General features: G+C 37.2%; 1 protein-coding gene across 12 annotated transcripts in view; it reads right to left on the bottom strand.

Annotated features, from left to right (window-relative positions):
- Positions 1-776: 776 nt before the first annotated feature.
- The window catches only part of TSGA10 (testis specific 10), a 147209-nt gene continuing 125762 nt past the window's right edge, over positions 777-22223 (bottom strand). For 11 of the 12 annotated variants that reach the window (XM_037736925.1, XM_017524028.2, XM_017524029.2 and 8 more), the window contains 4 exons: positions 21575-21777; positions 19861-19965; positions 19531-19680; positions 777-1729 (listed from right to left, as the gene is read on the bottom strand). In XM_037736925.1, the coding sequence (XP_037592853.1) occupies positions 1705-1729; positions 19531-19680; positions 19861-19965; positions 21575-21777 (483 nt within the window). In that variant the 3' untranslated portion in view covers positions 777-1704. Of the gene's footprint in view, positions 1730-19526; positions 19681-19860; positions 19966-21574; positions 21778-22223 lie in introns of those variants that run through there. The other variant, XM_037736924.1, reaches the window with a different exon arrangement.

Below are 22223 nucleotides of genomic sequence, written 5' to 3'. Positions count from 1 at the left end.
GGTATAGTTTCATATATTGTGTTTACATTAGGCAATTTCTACCATAGCAACAGGCTATTAAATATTTATATCAAGCAATTGGAATCTCATTTAATACAACAAATGTTCTTGAATATTACCAAAACAAAAATCTTTTCTTTGAAATTTTAACATAGAATGTAGATGTTTTCTCCTTCCTTTAGATAATGATGGTCCCGTTATACTTACCATATAATTGTCCCTTTAAATGTTCTGTAATTAATGGTACAAGGCAAGTATAGCATACGTTTAGTCAAACATGGAAATATTGTATTACATACTTCATTCCTGCTTCTCTCATGCTCCCTTCTCACATACTGCCCTCTACATATAACATGTGTTAAGTGCATATTACAGTAACACTCAGCTCTTTGTCAGCTCTTCTAGGTGAATAAAGTTAACGTGATGACCTCGTGCTAATAAGGTCATTGAGTCACCTAACAAAGATAAATTTTTCATGTTCATCAACATCTTATATAGCAAGGACAATTTTTTTGCATATTATTCTTTAAAATACTTATAAAAGAGTATTTTATTTTAAATTATTAATTTTTAACCAGTCCTTAATGTCTTAAACTAGATGAATGAAACTGAAGGCTTTAAAGAATCCAACTAAAGTGAATATATAGCATGAAATTATAGCAGAATATCAGTGTGCTAGTGATTAAACAAAACCTGAATCAGAGCACTTTCCTACATCACTATAGTCATGCTGAATAGTGACTACAGAAAATGAGAAACTGTCTACATCATATGAATACTATTCATGACAAGCCTTTTTTTATTAAAATGGCAAGAATACAAATAGCTTATATCAGTAAAATACAGTAGTATTCAGGCTTTAATATGAACATTACATCAAAGCCTATGGATAGGTAAGGTAAAAGATTTAGGAAATTGGGGGAGGAAAGAAACATCACTTGTCTTGTTACTCCAGATTACAGACAGCTGCCACAGACAATAAAATAAAATGGCAATTAAGTTGATTGCAGTACTTTAAGGAAAACTTATTAAAAATACAGATTAAAAAAAAATCTTACATTCTTGACAGGTATATCATCACCTACCTTTCTAAAAACAGTAGTAGTAAACACAGTTGTAGAAAATGTATGTTACTTAGTCTTTGAGTGGTACAATGCTACAGATTTTAAAACCCTGGCAGCACTCCTACTTTCTGCTGCTTCAACATCAGATTATGGCATGGAACTTATGTAAGGTTGGTTCCAAATGGAATATCAGGTCCCAGGCCAGTATCAATAAATTGTACCCATTTTGGCACAAATTTTCTAGCCATGAAAGCACAAATCACAAAGAAAAATATTAACCAACCAATTATTTGAGATACCAAGAAAGGAAAGGAAATCAGTTTTGTAAAAACACTTTGCCCTGTTTTAATAAGCTTCTTTATTTACTCCGGATAGTGAACATAACAGTGTTCAATAGTGAAGTAAGCAAATTTTACACTCACTATTACTGCATGGATAGAAAGAGCCATATGCATTTTTGTTTTTATAAGTTATCTCAGATCACTGCAACATGGCACATCAGAACAGAGATTCAGACACACAATGTTAATAAATGCATTTAACATCGCCAAGCATTTAAAAGATAAATGCAATCATGTAGCAAAAAAAATCAGTTTGTAACTTTGACCTTTCTCAGAGATGTGAAGAATCATTTCACCTGTCAGAAATCTCTGTAGCAAAGATTCCTATAAGAGAACAAATTATGCTGATTAACATTTTCAATTCAACTTTTTCAACATGTGTAACAAATGTATTCTCATAAGTCTATCACTTTTGCTAAATTTAAGAGTCTTTTTCAGTTTCTATGAAGGAAAACAAAAATCAATGTATTTTTTTCACTCAGTTTTCACAAACTCTGCTATATTCATACTATAGAATACTATTCAACAATTAAAAGGGATGAACTATTGATACTTACAGCAGCTTAGACAGATCTCATGGGCATTATGCTGAATGAGAAAAGTCAATCACAAAAAGTTACCTCAAAATGACAGAATCATAGAGATGGAGAAGAAAGTAGTGTTTCCCAGGAGACAGGGAGATGAAGAAGTGTGGGCCTACAACCATAAATAGGCATAATGAGGGAGCGAATTCTTTGGTGCTGATGGAACAATTTTGCATCTTTATCACACTGGTGCTGTGTGTGGAGCGTAAAAAAAAAGTACACATACAAACTCTGTGTACAGTGCATCTAAAAACTAGTGAAATCTGAATAAGGCCTATAGGCTAGTTAATCACATTGTGCCAATGTCAATATCCCAGTTTGCAAGATATTTCATTATAGAAATTGGGGTAAGGATATGTGGAACTGTCTGTACTATTTTTTGTAACTACTTATAAGACTACAGTCGTTTTATTTTTTCCCAGCTAATTTTTTGCATTTTTAGTAGAGACGGGGTTTCACCGTGCTGACCAGGATGGTCTCGATCTCTTGACCTCGTGATCCACCCGCCTCGGCCTCCCAAAGTGCTGGGATTACAGGCTTGAGCCACCGCGCCCGGCCTATTTTTAAATTATTATTATTATTTGAGACAGAGTCACTCTGTCACCCAGGCTGGAGTTCAATGGTGCAATCTCAGCTTGCTGCCTCTTCTGCCTCCCAGGTTCAAGCAAATCTCATGCCTCACGCTCCTGAGTAGTTGGGATTACAGGTATATGCCACCACACCCAGGTAATTTCTGCATTTTTAGTACAGATGGGGTTTTATCATGTTGGCCAGGCTGGTCTCAAACTCCTGGCCTCAAATGATCCACCTGCCTCAGCCTCCCAAAGTGCTGGGATTACAACCAGGAGCCACTGCATCCGGCCATGACATACTCATTTTTTAAAAGTACCTTTGTACATCTACATTATGGAATACCACTCAGCAGTTAAATGGGTAAAGTCAACCACTAGAGGCTGCATACTGCATGATTCTATTTATATGACAACTTGGGAAAGGCAAAACTAGAGGGATGGGGAACAGAGCGGTGGTTAGAGGAAAGTACATTCAGTGTGATATCTGTTGTTTAGATAATAAGTGGCAGTCAAAGGGCACCATTTGAAACTGACAGTAAAAGGTTAAGTAAGAAGAAAGGTGATTAAGAGCACTGTTAAAAGTATTAATAGAAAGATAACAACTAAAATAAAATAAAATCTTCCTAAATGCCAAAAGAAATTGGTTAAGAAACAAAGAAGACTGACCAAATGAAGAAATAGAACAAATATCACATAGTACAGACAGTAATTATAACTGGGTTGAGACCATTACTATTGATGTGACATAACAGTCATATCAATAACGTAAAAGATTTTAACTCATCTATTTTATTTATACTATTCTATTCTATTTTTGAGACAGGGTCTCACCCTGTTGCCCAGGTTAGAGTGCAGTGGCACAATCATGGCTCACTGCAGCCACGACCTTCCAGGCTCAGGTGATCCCGTCATCTCAGCCTACCAAGTAGCTGAAAATACAGGCACGTGCCACCACATCTGGCCAATTTTTTTTTTTTTTTGTATTTTTTTGCAGAGATGGGTTTTCACCATTACCCAGGCTGGTCTCTAATTCCTGGGCTCAAGCGATCTGTCTGCCTCAGCTTCCTAAAGTGCTAGGATTACAGGAGTAAGCAACCATGCCCAGTTTAACTCACCTATTTTTTAAAAAGATTTTCAAAATGGCTGGGTGCGGTGGCTCATGCCTATAATCCTAGCACTTTGGGAGGCTGATACAGGTGGATCACCTGAGGTCAGGAGTTCGAGACAGCCTGACCAACATGGTAAAACCCCATCTCTACTAAAAATAGAAAAACTAGGCTGGGCATGGTGGCTCACGCCTGTAATCCCAGTACTTTGGGAGGCCCAGGCAGGTGGATCACCTGAGGTCTGGAGTTCAAGACCACTCTGCCCAGCATGGTGAAACTCTGTCTCTACTAAAAATACAAAAATTAGCTGGGTATGGTGATGGGCACCTCTAATCCCAGCTACCTGGTAGTCTGAGGCAGGAGAATCACATGAACTTGGGAGATAGAGGTTGCAGTGAGCCAAGATCACACCATTGCACTCCAGTCTGGGCAACAAGAGTGAAACTCTGACTCAAAAAAAAAAAAAAAATCACAATGACTCATGAAGCAAAACTCAAATCCACACTGTATATAAGAGATATACTTAAAATGTAGTTACTCAAAAAAGGCTAAAAATAAAAATATTTACGAGGTAAATAGAAACAATAAGAAAATAGAAGTTGCAACTCTAATACAAAAGTAGAGTCAAGCAAAAGAAAAACATCTAAATGCATCTGAAAAGGATATGTTATAAAAGCCACATTCCATGATGAAGAGTGACAGTTCAGAATATCAACGCAACAAATAAAACAGCAAACCACCTATATAAAGCAAAATTTAGAGGAATGCAAAAATAAATGAAAACATACTAATAACAGGAGACTTTAGAACACTACTGTTAATATAAAACAGGTCAGATACCTTCTTCATGAACTAGAAAAAACCACCTTAAACTTCATATGGAACCAAAAAAGAGACCACATAGCCAAGACAATCCTAAGCAAAAAGAACAAAGCTGGAAGCATCATGCTACCTGACTTCAAACTATACTACAAGGCTACAGTAATCAAAACAGCATGGTACTGGTACCAAAATAGATATATAGACCAATGGAACAGAACAGAGGCCTCAGAAGTAATGCAATACATCTACAACCATCTGATCTCTGACAAACCTGACAAAAACAGGCAATGGGGAAAGGATTCCTCTTTAATAAATGGTGTTGGGAAAACTGGCTAGCCATGTGCAGAAAGCTGAAACTGGACCCCTTCTTTACACCTTATATAAAAATTAACTCCAGATGGATTAAAGATTTAAACATAAGACCTAACCCCATAAAAACCCTAGAAGAAAACCTAGGCAATACCATTCAGGACATAGGCATTGGCAAGGACCAAAAGCAATGGCAATAAAAGCCAAAATTGACAAATGGGATCTAATTAAACTAAAGAGCTTCTGCACAGCAAAAGAAACAATCATCAGAGTGAACTGGCAGCCAATAGAATGGGAAAAAATTTTTATAAGCTACCCATCTGACAAAGGGCTAATATCCAGAATTTACAAAGAACTAAAACAGATTTACAAGAAAAAAATAACCCCATCCAAAAGTGGGTGAAGGATATGAACAGACACTTTGCAAAAGAAGGCATTTATGCAGTCAACAAACATATGAAAAAATGCTTATCATCACTGGTTATTAGAGAAATACAAATCAAAACCCCATTGAGATACCAGCTCATGTCAGTTAGAATGGCAATCATTAAAAAATCTGGAGACAACGGATGCTGGAGAGGATGTGGAGAAATAGGAACACTTTTACACTGTTGGTGGGAGTGTAAATTAGCTCAACCATTGTGGAAGACAGTGTGGCAAATCCTCAGGGATCTAGAAATAGAACTACCGTTTGACCCAGTGATTTCATTACTGGGTATATATCCAAAGGATTATAAATCATTCTATTATAAAGACACATGCACATGTATGTTTACTGTGGCACTGTTTACAATAGCAAAGATTTGGAACCAAGCCAAATGCCCATCAATGATAGACTAGATAAAGAAAATATGGCACATATACACCATGGAACACTATGCAACCATAAAAAAGGATGAGTTCATGTCCTTTGCAGGGACATGGATGAAGCTGGAAACCAACATTCTCAGCAAACTAAGAAGAGAAAACCAAACACCACATGTTCTCAGTCATAAGTGGATGTTGAACAATGAGAACACATGGACACCAGGAGGGGAACATCACACACTAGGGTTTGTTGGGGGGTAAGGGGTCAGGGGAGGGATAGCAGGGAGTGAGGAGACTGGGGGAGGATAACAATAAGAGAAATATCTAATGTTGACGACAGGAGGATGGAGGCAGCAAACCACAATGGCATGTGTATACCTGTGCAACAATCCTGCGCGATCGGCACATGTACCCCAGAATTTAAAAGTATAATAATAAAAAACATCAGATAAACAAATATTAAACAATGATACAAAAGTTCTACAAAAAATGAAAAAGTGGAGGTATTTACACCACAAAAATTGGCAAGTGCTACAGACCAGGGCTTCCCCCTCCTCTCCTTTGGGAAGCCAGTTTACCAGCATGCCACTGAGCTAGCCTTACAGAATTAAAAATACCACAAAGCCTCTATAATTAAATAGTGTGGGACTGCACATGAACAGACAGATCAATGGAATAGAAATAGAAAGTCCAAAAAGAGATCTGAATGACTGGGACAAACAGTCTTTTAAATCAATGATCTTAGAACAACTTGATAGTCAGTTGGAATAAGATAAAATTAGATCAAATTCTCAAACCATATATAAAATAACTTCAAATGAATCAGATATCTAAATGTTAAAAATAAAACTATACAAGTACTAAAAGATAACATTTCTCTACTAGCTGGGTAGAGAGAAAGATTTGCTAACTATGAATAGAAATCCAGATGCATTAAAGCAAAAGGTTTAAAGTCTGACTACACAAAAATAAAAACTCTTCATACAGTAAAAATAAAAGACAAATGTCAAAAAAAGTGAGAAAATATTTGTAGCATATATCACCAATGAAGAGCTAATTTCTCAAATTTACTAAAAGTTTTTTTTAACAAAAAGATCAAAGCCCATTAGAAAATAGGCAGAAGAAATGAATAAATATTTCGGAAAGAGAGATATAACAATAGCCCTTAAGCCTATGAAAAGATATTCAACTTGACTCATAATATGAGAAATGCAAATTAAAACTACAGTGAAATACAATTTCTCGTCTGCTATAGTGGCACAAATTCAAAAGCTTGACACTGTGTTCTGTTAGTCAGGCAGCTGTGGGGAAACAGTAATTTCACACATTGCTGAAGGGATTGCAGAATGAAGGGGAACGTGGCACTGTCCAACAAAACTACATGTGTATTTACCCGTTGACCCAGCAATCCCACTTCTAGGAATTCATTCTGAAGATACTCCAACAACATGAAAATACACATGTACAAGATTATCCATTACAGCCTTGTTTGTATTTGCAAATTATTGGAAACTACCTAAATGTCCAAGTTTAGGAGGTGGGTTACATAACTACTGTACATCCATATACTGGAGTAGTATGCACCTGAAAAAAAGGAATAAGGAGAATCTCTATGAATCAATATGGAGAGATTTCCAGGAGATAGTGTTAAGTGAGAAAAGCAAAGTACAAAGAAGCATGCTACTTTTTGCATAAGCAAAAAAAGACATATATTCTGTGTATCATTAGCATAAAACCACAAAGAAAAGGGGTGGAGGCATGAGTGACGGGATGGAGGACATAAAGAAAGGACACCTCTCTAAGCATTAGCTTTTGCAGAGTTTTGACCTTGAAAAGCATACTAACCTACCTATTCAAAAATAAAATTAAGTTGGAAAAAAAAACTAGGAAGTGGAAAAATGAAAAATGAAAGCAAATTGAAACAAATGGATCCAATGTTATTTCAAATGAATACTATAACCAAAGTAAAAGATGGAAAAAAATTAATCTAAGTAAGTTACAAACTCAGTATTTAACTATATGCCCTTAAGACTTAGACAAGGTAGCGTAACAGGTTTAAGAAGGAAGAACTTGGGAAGCAGAGGTTGTAGTGAGCCGAAATTGTGTCATCGTACTTCAGCCTGGGCAACAGAGCAAAACTCTGTCTCAAAATAAATAAATAAATAAATAAAAACAAAAAAACAGCCCAATCAGACAAAGACAAAGAAAAAAGAATTTAAAAAAATAAACAAACCCTCCAAGAAATTTGAGATTATGTTAAATGGCCAAACCTAAGAATAATTGGTTTTCCTGAGGAAGAAGAGAAATCTAAAAGTTTAAAAAACTTATTTGAGGGAATAATTGAGGAAAACCTCTCTGACCTTGCTAGAGATCTAGACATCCAAACACAAGAAGCTAAAAGAACACCTGGGAAATTCATTGCAATAAGATCATCCCCTAGGCACACAGTCATCAGGATATCTAAAATCAAGATGAAGGAAAGAATCTTAAGACTTATGAGACAAAAGCATCAGATAACCTGTAAAGGAAAATACCACATTAGTGACAGATTTCTCAGCAGAAACCCTACAGCCGGAAGAAATTGGGGTCCCATCTTTAGCCTCTTGAAACAAAATAACTATCAGCCAAGAATTTTGTATCTAGCAAAATTAAGCTACATAAATAAAGGAAAGATCAAGTCATTTTCAGACAAACAAATGCTGAGAGAAGTTGCCACTACTAAGCCAGCACTACAAGGAATGTTTAAAGGAGCTCGAAGTCTTGAAACAAAACCTTAAAATACAACAAAATAGAAGCTCCTTACAACATAAATCTCACAGGGCCCATAAAACAATAACACAATGGGGAAAACCCCTCACTAAAACAAGGTATTAGGCAACAACTAATGTGATAAATAGAACAGTACCTAACATCATTTTTCATTGTCCCTATTGCTCTTTTTGAGACAGAGTCTCACTCTGTCACCCAGGCTGGAGTGCAGTGGCGCAATCTCAACTCACTGCGACCTCCACCTCCCGAGTTCAAGCGATTCTCCTGCCTCAGCCTCCCGAGTAGCTAGAACTACAGGTGTGTGCCACCACACCTGGCTAATTTTTTGTATTTTTAGTAGAGATGGGGTTTCACTATATTAGCCAGGATGGTCTCGATCTGCTGACCTTGTGATCTGCCCACCTAGGCCTCCCAAAATGCTGGGATTACAGGCATGAGCCACTGCACCTGGCCTTACCCAACATCTTAATACTAATGTTGAACGTTCCACTTAAAATGTTCCACTTAAAAGATATAGAATGGCAGAAGGAATAAAAATTCACTAAGTATCTGCTATCTTCAAGGAACTCACCTAACACCATAAGGACTCACATAAACTTAAGGTTAAGAGATGGAAAAAGATATTCCATGCAAATGGAAAGTGAGCAAGAGTAGCTATTCTTATATCAGACAAAACAGACTTTTTATTTTTTGAGACGGAGTTTCACTCTTGTTACCCAGGCTGGAGTGCAATGGCTCAATCTCAGCTCACCACAACCTCAGCCTCCTGGGTTCAAGCAATTCTCCTGCCTCAACTCAGCCTCCTGAGTAGTTGGGATTACAGGTGCACACCATCATGCCCAGCTAATTTTTTGTATTTTTAGTAGAGACGGGGTTTCACCATGTTGACCAGGATGGTCTCAATCTCTTGACCTCATGATCCACCCGCCCCGACCTCCCAAAGTGCTGGGATTACAGGCATGAGCCACCACGCCCAGCCAACAATTACTATTAGACCTAAGAAATGAGACAGACAGCAACACAATAATAGTGGGGGACTTCAATACTCCACTGACAGTACTAGACAGGTCATCAATACAGGAAGTAAACAAAGAAACAATGAACTTAAACTACACTTAGAATAAATAGACTTAAGTATCTACAGAACATTCTACCCAAAAACTGCAGAATATACATTCTTTTATTCAGCACATGGAACAATCTCCAAGATAGAACATATGATAGGACACAAAACACATCTCAATAAATTTAAGAAAGTCAGATTTATATGAAGTATCTTCAAACTACAGTGGAATAAAACTGGAAATTACCTCCAAAAGAAACCCTCAAAACTATAAAAATACATGGGTCTGCTCTTGAGGCTGGGTGTGGTGGTTCATGCCTGAAATCCCAGCACTTTGGAGGCAAAGACTGGCAGATCACTGGAGGTCATAAGTTCAAAATCAGCCTGGCCAACATGTTGAAACCCTGTCTCTACTAAAAATACAAAAATTAAGACTGGGTGCAGTGCCTCAAGCCTGTAATTCCAGCACTTTGAGAAGCCCAGACCTCAGGTGGGCGGATCACCTGAGGTCAGGAGATCAAGACCAGCCTGGCCAACATGGTGAAACCCTATCTTTACTACAAATACAAAAACAACTAGCTGGGCTTGGTAGAGCACATCTGTAATCCCAGCTACTTGGGAGCCTGAAGCACAAGAATCACTTGAACCTGGGAGGTGGAGGTTGCAGTGAACCGAGATTGTGCCATTGCACTCCAGCCTGAGCAACACAGCAAGACCCCATCTCAAAAAGAAAAAATGAGTCTGGCATTGCAGCACATGCCTGTATTCCCAGCTAGTTGGGAGGCTGAGGCAGGAGAATCATTTGAACCCAGAGGGCAGAGGTTGCAGTGAGACAATATCATGCCACTGTACTCCATCTCAAATCATCATCATCATCATCATCATCATCATCATCATCTGATCTTGAATGATCTTTGGGTCCACAATGAAATCAAGATGGAAATTTAAAACTTCTTTGAACTGAGATATAATAGTAAAACAACTTATCAAAACCTCTGGGATACAGCAAAAGTGGTGCTAAGAGAAAAGTTTATAACATTAAATGCCTACGTCAGAAAGTTTAAAACAGCACAAATAGACAACCTAAGGTCACACCTCAAGGAACTAGAGAAACAAGAACAAATGAAACCTAAACCCAGGAGAGGAAAAGAAATAACAAAGATCAGAGTGGAACTAAATAAAAATGAAACCAAAAATTACAAAAGATAAATCAACCAGAAAGCTGGTTCTTTGAAAAGATAAACAAAATTGATAGACCACTAGTGAGATTAACCAAGAAGAGAGAAGATCCAAATAAGCTCAATGAGAAATGAAATGGGAGATATTACAACCAATTCCACAGAAATACAAGCGATCATTTAAAGCTACTATGAACACTTTTACAAATACAAACTGGAAAATCTAGAGGAGATGGATAAATTCCTGGAAATATACAACCCTCCCAGATTAAATCAGGAAGACATAGAATCTCTGAACAGACCAGTAACAAGTAGAGAGATTAAAACAGTAATTAAAAATATGCCAACAAAAGAAGTTCACGACCAGATGGATTCACAGCTGAATTCCACCAGACATTCAAAGAAGAATTGGTACCAATTCTTTTGAACACTATTCCACAAGTAAAAGAAAGAGGGAATCCTCCCTAAATCATCCTATGAAGCCAGTATGACCCTAATTCCAAAGCTAGGAAAGGACATAAAAAAGGAAAACTATAGACCAATATCCCTGATGAACACAGATGCAAAAATCTTCAACATACTACTTGCTAACTGAATCTAACAGAATATCAAAAAGATAATACAGCATGATCAAGTGAGTTACATACTAGGTATGCAGTGATGATTTAATATATGTGAGTCAATAAATGTGATAGACCATATAAACAAAATTTTTAAAAAATCATGTGATCATATCAACAGATGCAGAAAAAGCATTTGACAAAATCCAGCATCTCTTATGGTTAAAACCCTCAGCAAAATTGGCATAGGAGGGACACACACTTCAAAATAATAAAAGCTATCTATGACAAACCCACAGCCATCATTATACTGAATGGGGACAGTTGAAAGCATTCCTTCTGAGAACTGGAACAAGACAAGGATGCCCACTTTCATCACTTCTATTCAACATAATACCTGAAGTCCTAGCCAGAGCAATCAGACAAGAGAAAGAAGTTAACAGCATTTAAATCAGTAAAGAGGAAGTCAGACTGTCAAGGTTCACTGATGATATGATCATATACCTAGAAAACCCTAAAGACTCATCCAAAAAGCTCCCAGATTTGACAAATAAATTCAATAAAGTTTCAGGATACAAAATTAATGTACACAAATCAGTAGTGCTGCTATACAAGAATAGCAATCAAGCTGAGAAACAAATCAAGAACGCAACTCCTTTTACAACAGCGGAAAAAAAACAAAAACAAAAACAAAACTTAGGACTATACCGAACCAGAGTGGTGAAAGAGCTCTACAAGGAAAACTACAAAACACTGCTGAAAGAAGTCATTGATAACACAAACAAATGGAAACACATCCTATGCTCGTGGAGAATCAATACTGTAAAAATGACTATACTGTCAAAGGCAATATAAAAATTCAATGCAGTTCCAATCAAGGTACCAGAATCATTCTTCACAGAACTAGAAAAAACAACCCTAAAATTCATATGGAACCTCAAAAGACCCCGCATAGCAAGATTAAGCGAAAATAACAAATCTGGGGAGAGCTGGCAAGATGGCCAAACAGGAACAGCTCCAGTTTGCAGCTCCCAGCAAGACAGACGCAGAAGGCGGGTGATTCCTGTATTTCCAACTGAGGCACCTGGTTCATCTCATTGAGACTGGTTGGACAGTGGGTACAGACCACGGAGAGGGAGCTAAGCAGGGTGGTGGCATCACCCCTCTTGGGAAGTGCAAGGGGGGTTGGGGGATTTCCCTTTCCTAGTTAAGGGAAGCCTTGAGAGATTGTACTGGGAGAAATGATGCATTCCGGCCCAGATATTGTGCTTTTCCTATGGTCTTCACAACCGGCAGACCAGGAGATTCTCTCCAGTGCCTGGCTCAGCGTGTCCCACTCCCATAGAACCCAGCAAGCTAAGATCCACTGGCTTGAAATTCTTGCTGCTAGCATAGCAGTCTGAGGTCGACCTGGGACACTCAAATTTGGTGAGGGGAGGGCCTTTGCCATTGCTCAGGCTTGAGTAGGTGGTTTCACCCTCAGTGTAAACAAAGCCACCAGGAAGTTTGAAGTGGGCACAATTCCCTGGGACAGAGCATCTGGGGGAAGGGGCAACTGGGCACAGCTTCAGCTGACTTAAACATCCCTGCCTGACAACCCTGAAGAGAGCAGTGGTTCTCCCAGCATAGAGTTCAAGCTCTGATAAGGGACAGACTGCCTCTTCAAGTAGATCCCTGACCTCTACCCCCCATGTATTCAGACTGGGAGACACCTCCGAATAGGGGCCAACAGATACCTCATACAGGAGAGCTCTGGTTGGCATCTGGTGGGTACCCCTCTGGGACAAAGCTTCCAGAGATAGGAACAGGCAGGAATCTTTGTTGTTCTGCAGCCCCCGCTGGTGATACCCAAGCAAAGAGGGTCTGGAGTGGACCTCTATCAAACTCCACCAGACCTGCAGCAGAAGGGTCTGACTGTTAGAAGGAAAACTAACAAACAGAAAGGAATAGTATCAACATCACCAACATCAAAGACCAAAGGTAGATAAATACACAAAGAGAAACCAACGCAAAAAGTCTGAAAATTCTAAACACCAGAATGCCTCTTCTTCTCCAAAGGATCACAACTCCTCACCAGCAAGGGAACAAAACTAGACAAAGAATGAATTTGATGAAGTGACAGAAGTAGGCTTTAGGAGGTGGGTAATAAATTATTCTGAGCTAAAGGAGCATGTTCTAACCCAAGGCAAGGAAACTAAGAACATTGAAAAAAAAATGAGAGGAATTGCTAATTAGAATAACCAGCTTAGAGAAGAACATAAATGACATGATAGAACTGAAAAAAACAGCACAAGAACTTCATGGAGCATAGGCAACTATCAGTAGCTGAATCAATAACTTCATGAAGCATACACAACTATCAATAGCCAAATCAATCAAGCAGAAGAAAAGATATCAGAGATTAAAAATCAACTCAATGAAAAAAAAAAAAAAAAAAAAAAAAAAAGAAAACAAGTTTAGAGAAAAACAGAGTGAAAAGAAACGAACAAAGTCTCCAAGAAATATGGGACTATGTGAAAAGACCAAATCTACGTTTGATTGGTGTACCTGAAAGTGACAAGGAGAATGGAACCAAATTGGAAAACACTCTTCAGAATATTATCCAGGAGAACTTCCCCAACCTAGCAAATGTTAAGGGCACTCAGAAAGAAAGGTCAGGTTACCCACAAAGGGAAGCCCAACAGACTAACAGCAGATCTCTCTGCAGAAACCCTACAAGCCAGAAGGCAGTGGGGGCCAATATTCAACATTCTTAAAGAAAAGAATTTTCAACCAAGAATTTCATGTCCAGCCAAACTAAGCTTCATAAGTGAGGGAGAAATAAAATCCTTTACACACAAGCAAATGCTGAGAGATTTTGTCACCACCAGGCCTGCCTTACAAGAGCTCCTGAAGGAAGCACTAAATACGGAAAGGAACAACCAGTACCAGTCACTGCAAAAAAATTCCAAATTATAAAGACCATTGATGCCATGAAGAAACTTCATCAACTAACAGGCAAAATAGCCAGCCAGCATCATAATGACCTGATCAAATTCACACATAACAATATTAACCTTAAATATAAATGGGCTAAATGCCCCAATTGAAAGACACAGGCTGGCAAATTGGATACAGAGTCAAGACCAATTAGTATGCTGTATTCAGGAGACCCATCTCACGTGCAAAGACACACAGGCTTAAAATAAAGGGATCCAGGAATATTTACCAAGAAAAAAAAAAAGCAGGGGTTGCAATCTTAGTCTCTGACAGACTTTAAACCGCAAAGATCAAAAGAGACAAAGAAAGACATTACATAATGGTAAATGGATCAATGCAACAAGAGGAGCTAACTATCCTAAACATATATGTACCCAATACAGGAGCACCCAGATTTATAAAGCAATTTCAAAAAGACCTACAAAGAGACTTAGACTTCCACACAATAATAGTGGGAGACTTTAATACCCCACTGTCAATATTAGACAGATAAATGAGACAGAAAATTAACAAGGATATCCAGGACTTGAACTCAGCTCTGGACCAAGCAGACCTAATATCTACAGAACTCTGCAGAGCTCTTCATCCCAAATCCACGGAATACACATTCTTCTCAGCACCACATTGCATTTATTCTAAAACTGACTACATAATTAGAAGTAAAACACTCCTCTGCAAGTGCAAAAGAAAGGAAATCATAACAAACAGTCCTAGAACACAGTGCAATCAAATTAGAACTCAGGATTAAGAAACTCACTCAAAATCACACAACTACATGGAAACTGAACAACTTGCTCCTGAATGACTACTAGGTAAATAAAATGAAGGCAGAAATAAAGATGTTCTTTGAAACCAATGAGAACAAAGACACAAAGTACCACAATCTCTGGGACACATTTAAAGCAGTGTGTAGAAGGAAATTTATAGCACCAAAGGTACACAAAAGAAAGCAGGAATGATCTAAAATCAACACTCTAACCTCACAATGAGAAGAACTAGAGACATAAGAGCAAACAAAATCAAAAGCTAGCAGAAGATAAGAAATAATCAAGGTCAGAGCAGAACTGAAGGTGACAGAGACATGAAAAACCCTTCAAAAATTCAATGAATCCAGGAGCTGTTTTTTTGAAAAGATCAACAAAATAGACCACTAGCCAGATTAAAAAAGAAAAAAATGGAGAAGAATCAAATAGATACAATAAAAAATGATAAAGGAAATACTGCCACCAAACCCACAGAAATACAAACTACCATCAGAGAATACTACAAACACCTCTATGCAAATAAACCAGTAAATCTAGAAGAAATGGATTAATTCCTGGACACATACACCCTCCCAAGACTAAACCAGGAAGAAGTTGAATCCCTGAATAGACCAATAACAAGTTCTGAAATTGAGGCAGCAATTAATAACCTACCAACCAAAAAAAGTCCAGGACTAGATGGATTCACAGCCGAATTCTACCAGATGTACAAAGGGGAGCTGGTACCATTCCTTCTGCAACTATTCCAAACAATCCAAAAAGAAGCAATCCTCCCTAACTCATTTTACAAGGCCAGCATTATCCTGATACAAAAACTAGGCAGAGACACAACAAAAAGAAAATTTTAGGCCAATATCCCTGATGAACATCGATGTGAAAATCCTCAATAAAATACTGGCAAACCGAATCCAGCAGCACATCAAAAAGCTTGTCCACCAAGATCAAGTCAGCTTCATCCCTGGGATGCAAGGCTGGTTCAAGCTACACAGATCTATAAATGTAATCCATCACATAAACAAAACCAATGACAAAAAACACATGATTATCTCAATAGATGCAGAGAAGGCTTTTGACAAAATTCAACAGTCTTTCATGCTAAAAACTCTCAATAAACTAGTTATCAATAGAATGTATCTTAAAATAATAAGAGCTATCTATGACAAACCCACAGCCAATATCTGACTGAATGGGCAAAGACTGGAAGCATTCCTTTTGAAAACTGGCACAAGACAAGGATGCCCTCTCTCACCAATCCTATTCCACACAGTATTAGAAGTTCTGGCCAGGGCAATCGGGCAAGAGAAAGAAATAAAGGGTATTCAGTTAGGAAAAGAGGAAGTCAAATTGCCTTTGTTTGCAGATGACATGATTGTATATTTAGAAAACCCCATTGTCTCAGCCCAAAATCTCCTTAAGCTGATAAGCAACTTTAGCAAAGTCTCAGGATACAAAATCAATGTGCAAAAATCACAATAATTCCTATACACCAATAACAGACAAACAGAGAGCCAAATCATGAGTGAACTACCATTCAAAATTGTGACAAAGAGAATAAAATGCCTAGGAATACAACTTACAAGGGATGTGAAGGACCTCTTCAAGAAACACAAATCACTGCTCAAGGAAATAAGAGAAGATACAAACAAATGGAAAAACATTCCATGCTCATAGAATGAATCAATATTGTGAAAATGGCCATATGGCTTAAAGTAATTTATAGATTAAATGCTATCCCCATCAAGCTACCCCTGACTTTCTTCACAGAATTGGAAAAAATGACTTCAGATTTCATATGGAACAAAAAAGAGCTCACATAGCCAAGACAATCCTAAGCAAAAAGAACAAAACTGAAGGCATCATGCTACTTAACTATAAACTATACTACAAGGCTACAGTAACCAAAACCAAAACAGATATATAGGCCAATGGAACAGAACAGAGGCCTCAGAAATAATACCATACATCTACAACCATCTGATCTTTGACAAACCTGACAAAAACAAGCAATGGAGAAAAGATACCTTATTTAATAAATGGTGTTGGTCAAACTGGCTAGCCATATGCAAAAAGCTAAAACTGGATCCCTTCCTTACACCTTGTGTAAGGAAGTGGGTGAAGGATATTAACATACACTTCTCAAAAGAAGACATCATCAGTGGTCATTAGAGAAATGCAAATCAAAACCAGAATGAGATACCATCTCATGCCAGTTAGAATGGTGATCATTAAAAAAATCAGGAAACAACAGATGCTAGAGAGGATGTGGAGAAATAGGAATGTTTTATACTGTGAGGGGGAGTGTAAATTAGGTCAACCATTGTGGAAGACATTGTGATGATTCCTCATGGATCTACAGCTAGAAATGCATTTGACCCAGCAATCCCATTACTGGGTATATATCCATAGGATTAGAAATAATTCTAATATAAAGACGCATGCACACATATGTTTATTGTGGCACTGTTCACAATAGCAAAGATTTGGAACCAACACAAATGCCCATCAATGATAGACTGGATAAAAAAAAATGTAGCACATAAATACCATGGAGTATTATGCAGCCATAAAAAAGATGAGTTCATGTCCTTTGCCAGGACATGGATGAAGCTGGAAACCATCATTCTTAGCAAAATAACACGAGAACAGAAAACCAAACACCACATGTTCTCAATTGTAAGTAGGAGCTGAACAATGAGAATACATGGACACAGGGTGGGGAACATTACACACCAGGGCCTGTTGGTGGGTGGGGAGATAGGGAAGGGATAGAATTAGGAGAAATACCGAATGTAGATGATGGGTTGATGGGTGCAGCAAACCACCATGGCACATGTATACTATGCAAAAAACTTGCACATACTGCACATGTACCCCAGAACTTAAAGTATAATAATAATAATAATAATAATAATAATAAAAGAACAAATCTGGAGGCATCACATTACCTGACTTCAAACCATGCTACAAAACTATAGTTATCAAAACAGCATGGTACTCAATAAAAATAGGCATATAGACTAATGGAACAGAATAGATAACCCAGAAATAAAGCCAAATAATCACAGCCAACTCATCTTCAACAAAGTAAACAAACACTAAAGTGGAGAAAGGACACCTTATTCAACAAAGAGTGCTGGGATAATTGGCAAGTCACATGTAGAAGAATGAAACTAGATCTTCACCTCTACCTTATGATCAAAGACTTGGAAATCTAACACCTGAAACTGTAAAAATTCTAGAAGATAGCATTGGTAAAGCTCTTCTGGACACTGGCTTAGGCAAAGACTTCATGACCAAGAATCCAAAAACAAATGAAACAAAACCAAATTATTTATATTACATATATTATCTATTTATGATGGGACTTAATTAAACTAAAAAGCTTCTGCACAGCAAAAGAAATAATCAGCAGAGTAAACAGACAACCCACAGGGTGGGAGAAAATCTTCCCAAACATGCATCCAACAAAAGACTAATATCCAGAATCTACAAGGAAGTCAAGGAAATCAGCAAGGAAAAAAACATAATCCCATCAAAAAGTGGGCTAAGGACACGAATAAACAATTTTCAAAAGAATATATACAAATGGCCAATGAAAAAATGCTCAACATCACTAATTATCAGAGAAATGCAAATTAATACCACAATGGGATACCTACCTTACTCCTGCAAGAATGGCCATAATTTAAAAATTTTAAAATCACAGATGTTGGTATGGATGTGGTGAAAGGAAACGTTTTCTTTTATACTGCTGGTGGGAATGTAAACTAGTACAACCACTAAGGAAAATAGTACAGAGATTCTTTTTAGAACTAAAAGTATAGCTACCATTTGACCCAGCAATCCAGCTACAGTACTGGGTATCTACTCAGAGGAAAAGAAGTCATTATATGAAAAAGATATTTGCACAGGCGTTTGTAGCAACACAAGTTGCATTTGCAAAAATATGGACCCAGCCTAAATGCCCATCGACCAACAAGTGGATTAAGAAAATGTAGTATAAATATACCAGGGAATACTACTCAGCCATAAAAAGGTATAAAATGATGCCATTCATAGCAACCTGGATGGAGTTAGAGACCACTATTCTAAGGGGAGTAACTCAGGAATGGAAAACCAAATATCACATGTTCTTCATGTTAAGTGAGAGCTAAGGTATGAGGATGAAAGCCCTAAGAATGATACAATGAACTCTGGGGATTCAGGGGGAAGAATCCCAAAGTTCCTTCCCCAGTGGGAGAAGGGTAAGGAATAAAGGAGTACACATTGGGTGCAGTGCACACTGCTTGGGTATTGAATGCACCAAAATCTCAGAAATTACCACTAAAAGACTCATCTGTGCAACAAAAAACCACCTGTTCCCCCAAAACTCTGGAAATAAAAAATATATAATTTATGCAAACAGATAAAATATTAGACCTTTTTCTTTAGTATAATATATAATTCTAATTTAATTATCAAAATCCTTTATTTTTATATCACTATATCTTGGTAATCATGTTTAAATATCACTATTGAAGATAGACTATTGAGTTTCCTTATTACCCCAAATATTAACTATACTAGATATTGCTATTTGGTCTCAAGAGAATGGATCCTTAAACAGACTCACTCTTCTAATGATCGATCTAGGCCTCGGTCAGGAGATCGATGGTGAGCACGTTCTGGTGAATGGCATTTTGTATTTGGCTTCATTGTAGAACTCATATGATAAGCATTACTTGAGTAATTTTGGCGGCGAAGTTCTTGCACGGCCCTCTCCCTAAAGCAAATAGTGATGCTTTAAAATTTTATATCCAGCAAAATTATTAAAAGTATCATAAAACTGTAGCTTGATTTATACTTTAAAATCTAACATCACACACAAAAAACTAAAACCTAAGAAATAATGCTTTCCATGCTGAAAAGCATTGTTTTTGAGCTTGCATCAAGATAAATTTACCTTTCAAAGCGCTCTGTTCCTAGTTGTCTTTTGGTAATGTCTAAATCAGCTTCCAATTGTGTGACAACATTTCTGAACTGGGCCACATCTCTACTCTGGATGGCCCTATTTAAAAGAAGACAAGAATTACAGTTGACTAAACTTAAAATATGGCTATGATTCCTGGGGTACACGAAACCATATTTACAGTGGTTTCTCAGCTGGATCCAAATCACAATGTGATTTTCATGGCCAGATTTATTAGTGCATCTAAAATATGCCAATGTTAGAGACATGGTAAGTATGCAAAGTAGACTACTTGAAAAGCCTAAGCAATCCCAGTCTCATTCAATTAAACATTCTCTGTTTCAGTTTCCCTGTGGGATCACATTATATATCATCTATCTATACTATTTACTATAAATAACTTTTTATGTAAGTACTTAGAGGTATTATATAAAGTAGTAGTATGATCAAATAATTAACACTGGAATTCACTAGCTCCATGATTAATATTGTCTGTTTTATATATATCTATTCAACCAAGTGCCTTATAATAAAATTTGATATACACAATATTTAATGTAATAGGATCTTCCTTAAGGGTAAACAATGGCTTAAAAAACCTTTGATAAGGCACAATATCATAAGAAAGATAAACATTGATGAATGTCATTCACACAGAACATTCTATCCTCTTCGCTTGCTTTCAGGATAGTATCATAGACTGCTGAAATCTAAACTTTAGAGACTAATAACATAAACGTTTCACATGCTAATTCTACATGTTAGTATTTACCAGTCAGTCTAAAACAGAGCATAGCTCTTAGGGTGGAAGTTTTGGCATATTTCACTAAGGTAGATTTCCACCTACCACCTTGAGAAAGTAATCCTGCAAAACCAGTTGAAGAAATCATAATAGTCTAGCTATCGTAATGAAAAAGAATGACTCAGTCACTGCCACCATAACCTGAAAAAGAGGAAACTGGCCCTGGCTCTGAAGCCCTTACCTAGTCAGGGGTTCCTAGGAATGGCTGACTGCAGAGACCATGCTTCTTATCCTTCCCCATATTCTGAGCTCTTATGCGATGACAAAGTGGAGGCTGGATGGAAAGTGTTATAGATGGGATAGGTAAGGACAGAGGTTAAGGGTCCCCTATCAGTTTTTGTGAGGTGACCAAGTTTAATAGAAAAAAAATCACTATACAGGCAGGCATTTCGACCCAATTCTCCAGCCAAAGGTCTTCTAATAAGGTGCTAGGAGTGCTAGAGATCCAAAAAAAAAAAAAAAAAAAATCAATGTCCTGGGAAGTCCTGTATTTTGTGAATGCAGGTGTTTTTCTAGGTACCCAGTACACATTATAGGCACAAAAGAAAATATGACATGGCAAATGCAAACATTACGTTGCAATGTCTTGGTCTAAATATGAAAATTCTTCTGGTTTCAGACTGCTTATTTTTTTTCTCATTTTGTTATATTTCCCAAAGGCAATATTTTAGATCAGATATTCTATTATACTCAAAACTCTGTTGGAGAGAATAGAGATCATTAAACTTAAATTTAGATAAGAAAAATATAATAGCAAAAGCACTGTCTCTTCGGCAAATCATAATATTTCTGATCCTCTGTTTAATTAATGGCATATAGGAGGCAAATTCTCTAAATTCTAGTTTTAAAATTCTACTCAAGACCAGAAATTTAAGATGTATGACTTTACATTGCTAAACAACTCACATTTTATTTTCTGCCAAACAAAGGTGTTCCTTAAGAAGCTGAATTTCAGATTCCTTTTCTTGAAGTGCTATCTGAGACTGATATTCTTTGTCTCGATTGGCCACCAGCAAAGCTTCTAGATTCTGCATGGAGATTCTCTCATTTGTCATCTGACTCCTCAGGAGTTCAATTTCAGAACGAGCAGAATCTAACTCATTCTCCATCTGTACAATAATAAAAAGATATCTACACTTGTTCCCATTAATTTACTTAACTATTACATTATCAGGGACTCACAAAATTTTCATAATCTGTTATAAACTGGCAAATACTTTTAATGTGATTTGAAATTGTGTCCCTCCTTCTCACCAAATAAACACACCACACATGTATATATAGTATCACTTTCTCCATCTCTTTGATCACATCAGAAAATTCCTTAAGAAAAGGCTTATTAATTTCTAACTGCAACCAGTTTCTACTACCAGCTTTGATATTTCTTTACATACTCCTGCAAGACTGGCAGGATGATATCTGTGAGTACTGTTTTGTCCTGAGTCAGGTGAGCTACATGCTTATAGAATGTCATTGGACTCCATAATTAAGGAATATAAGGAGTAATTGTACACTCCTTCTCTTGTGGAAAGCTTCCTTTTTTTTTTTTTTTTTT

Source organism: Cebus imitator, unplaced genomic scaffold (assembly GCF_001604975.1).
Source record: "Cebus imitator isolate Cc_AM_T3 unplaced genomic scaffold, Cebus_imitator-1.0 Scaffold31, whole genome shotgun sequence".
Taxonomy (NCBI): domain Eukaryota; kingdom Metazoa; phylum Chordata; class Mammalia; order Primates; family Cebidae; genus Cebus; species Cebus imitator.
This window is presented reverse-complemented; position numbering and strand designations above follow the sequence as displayed.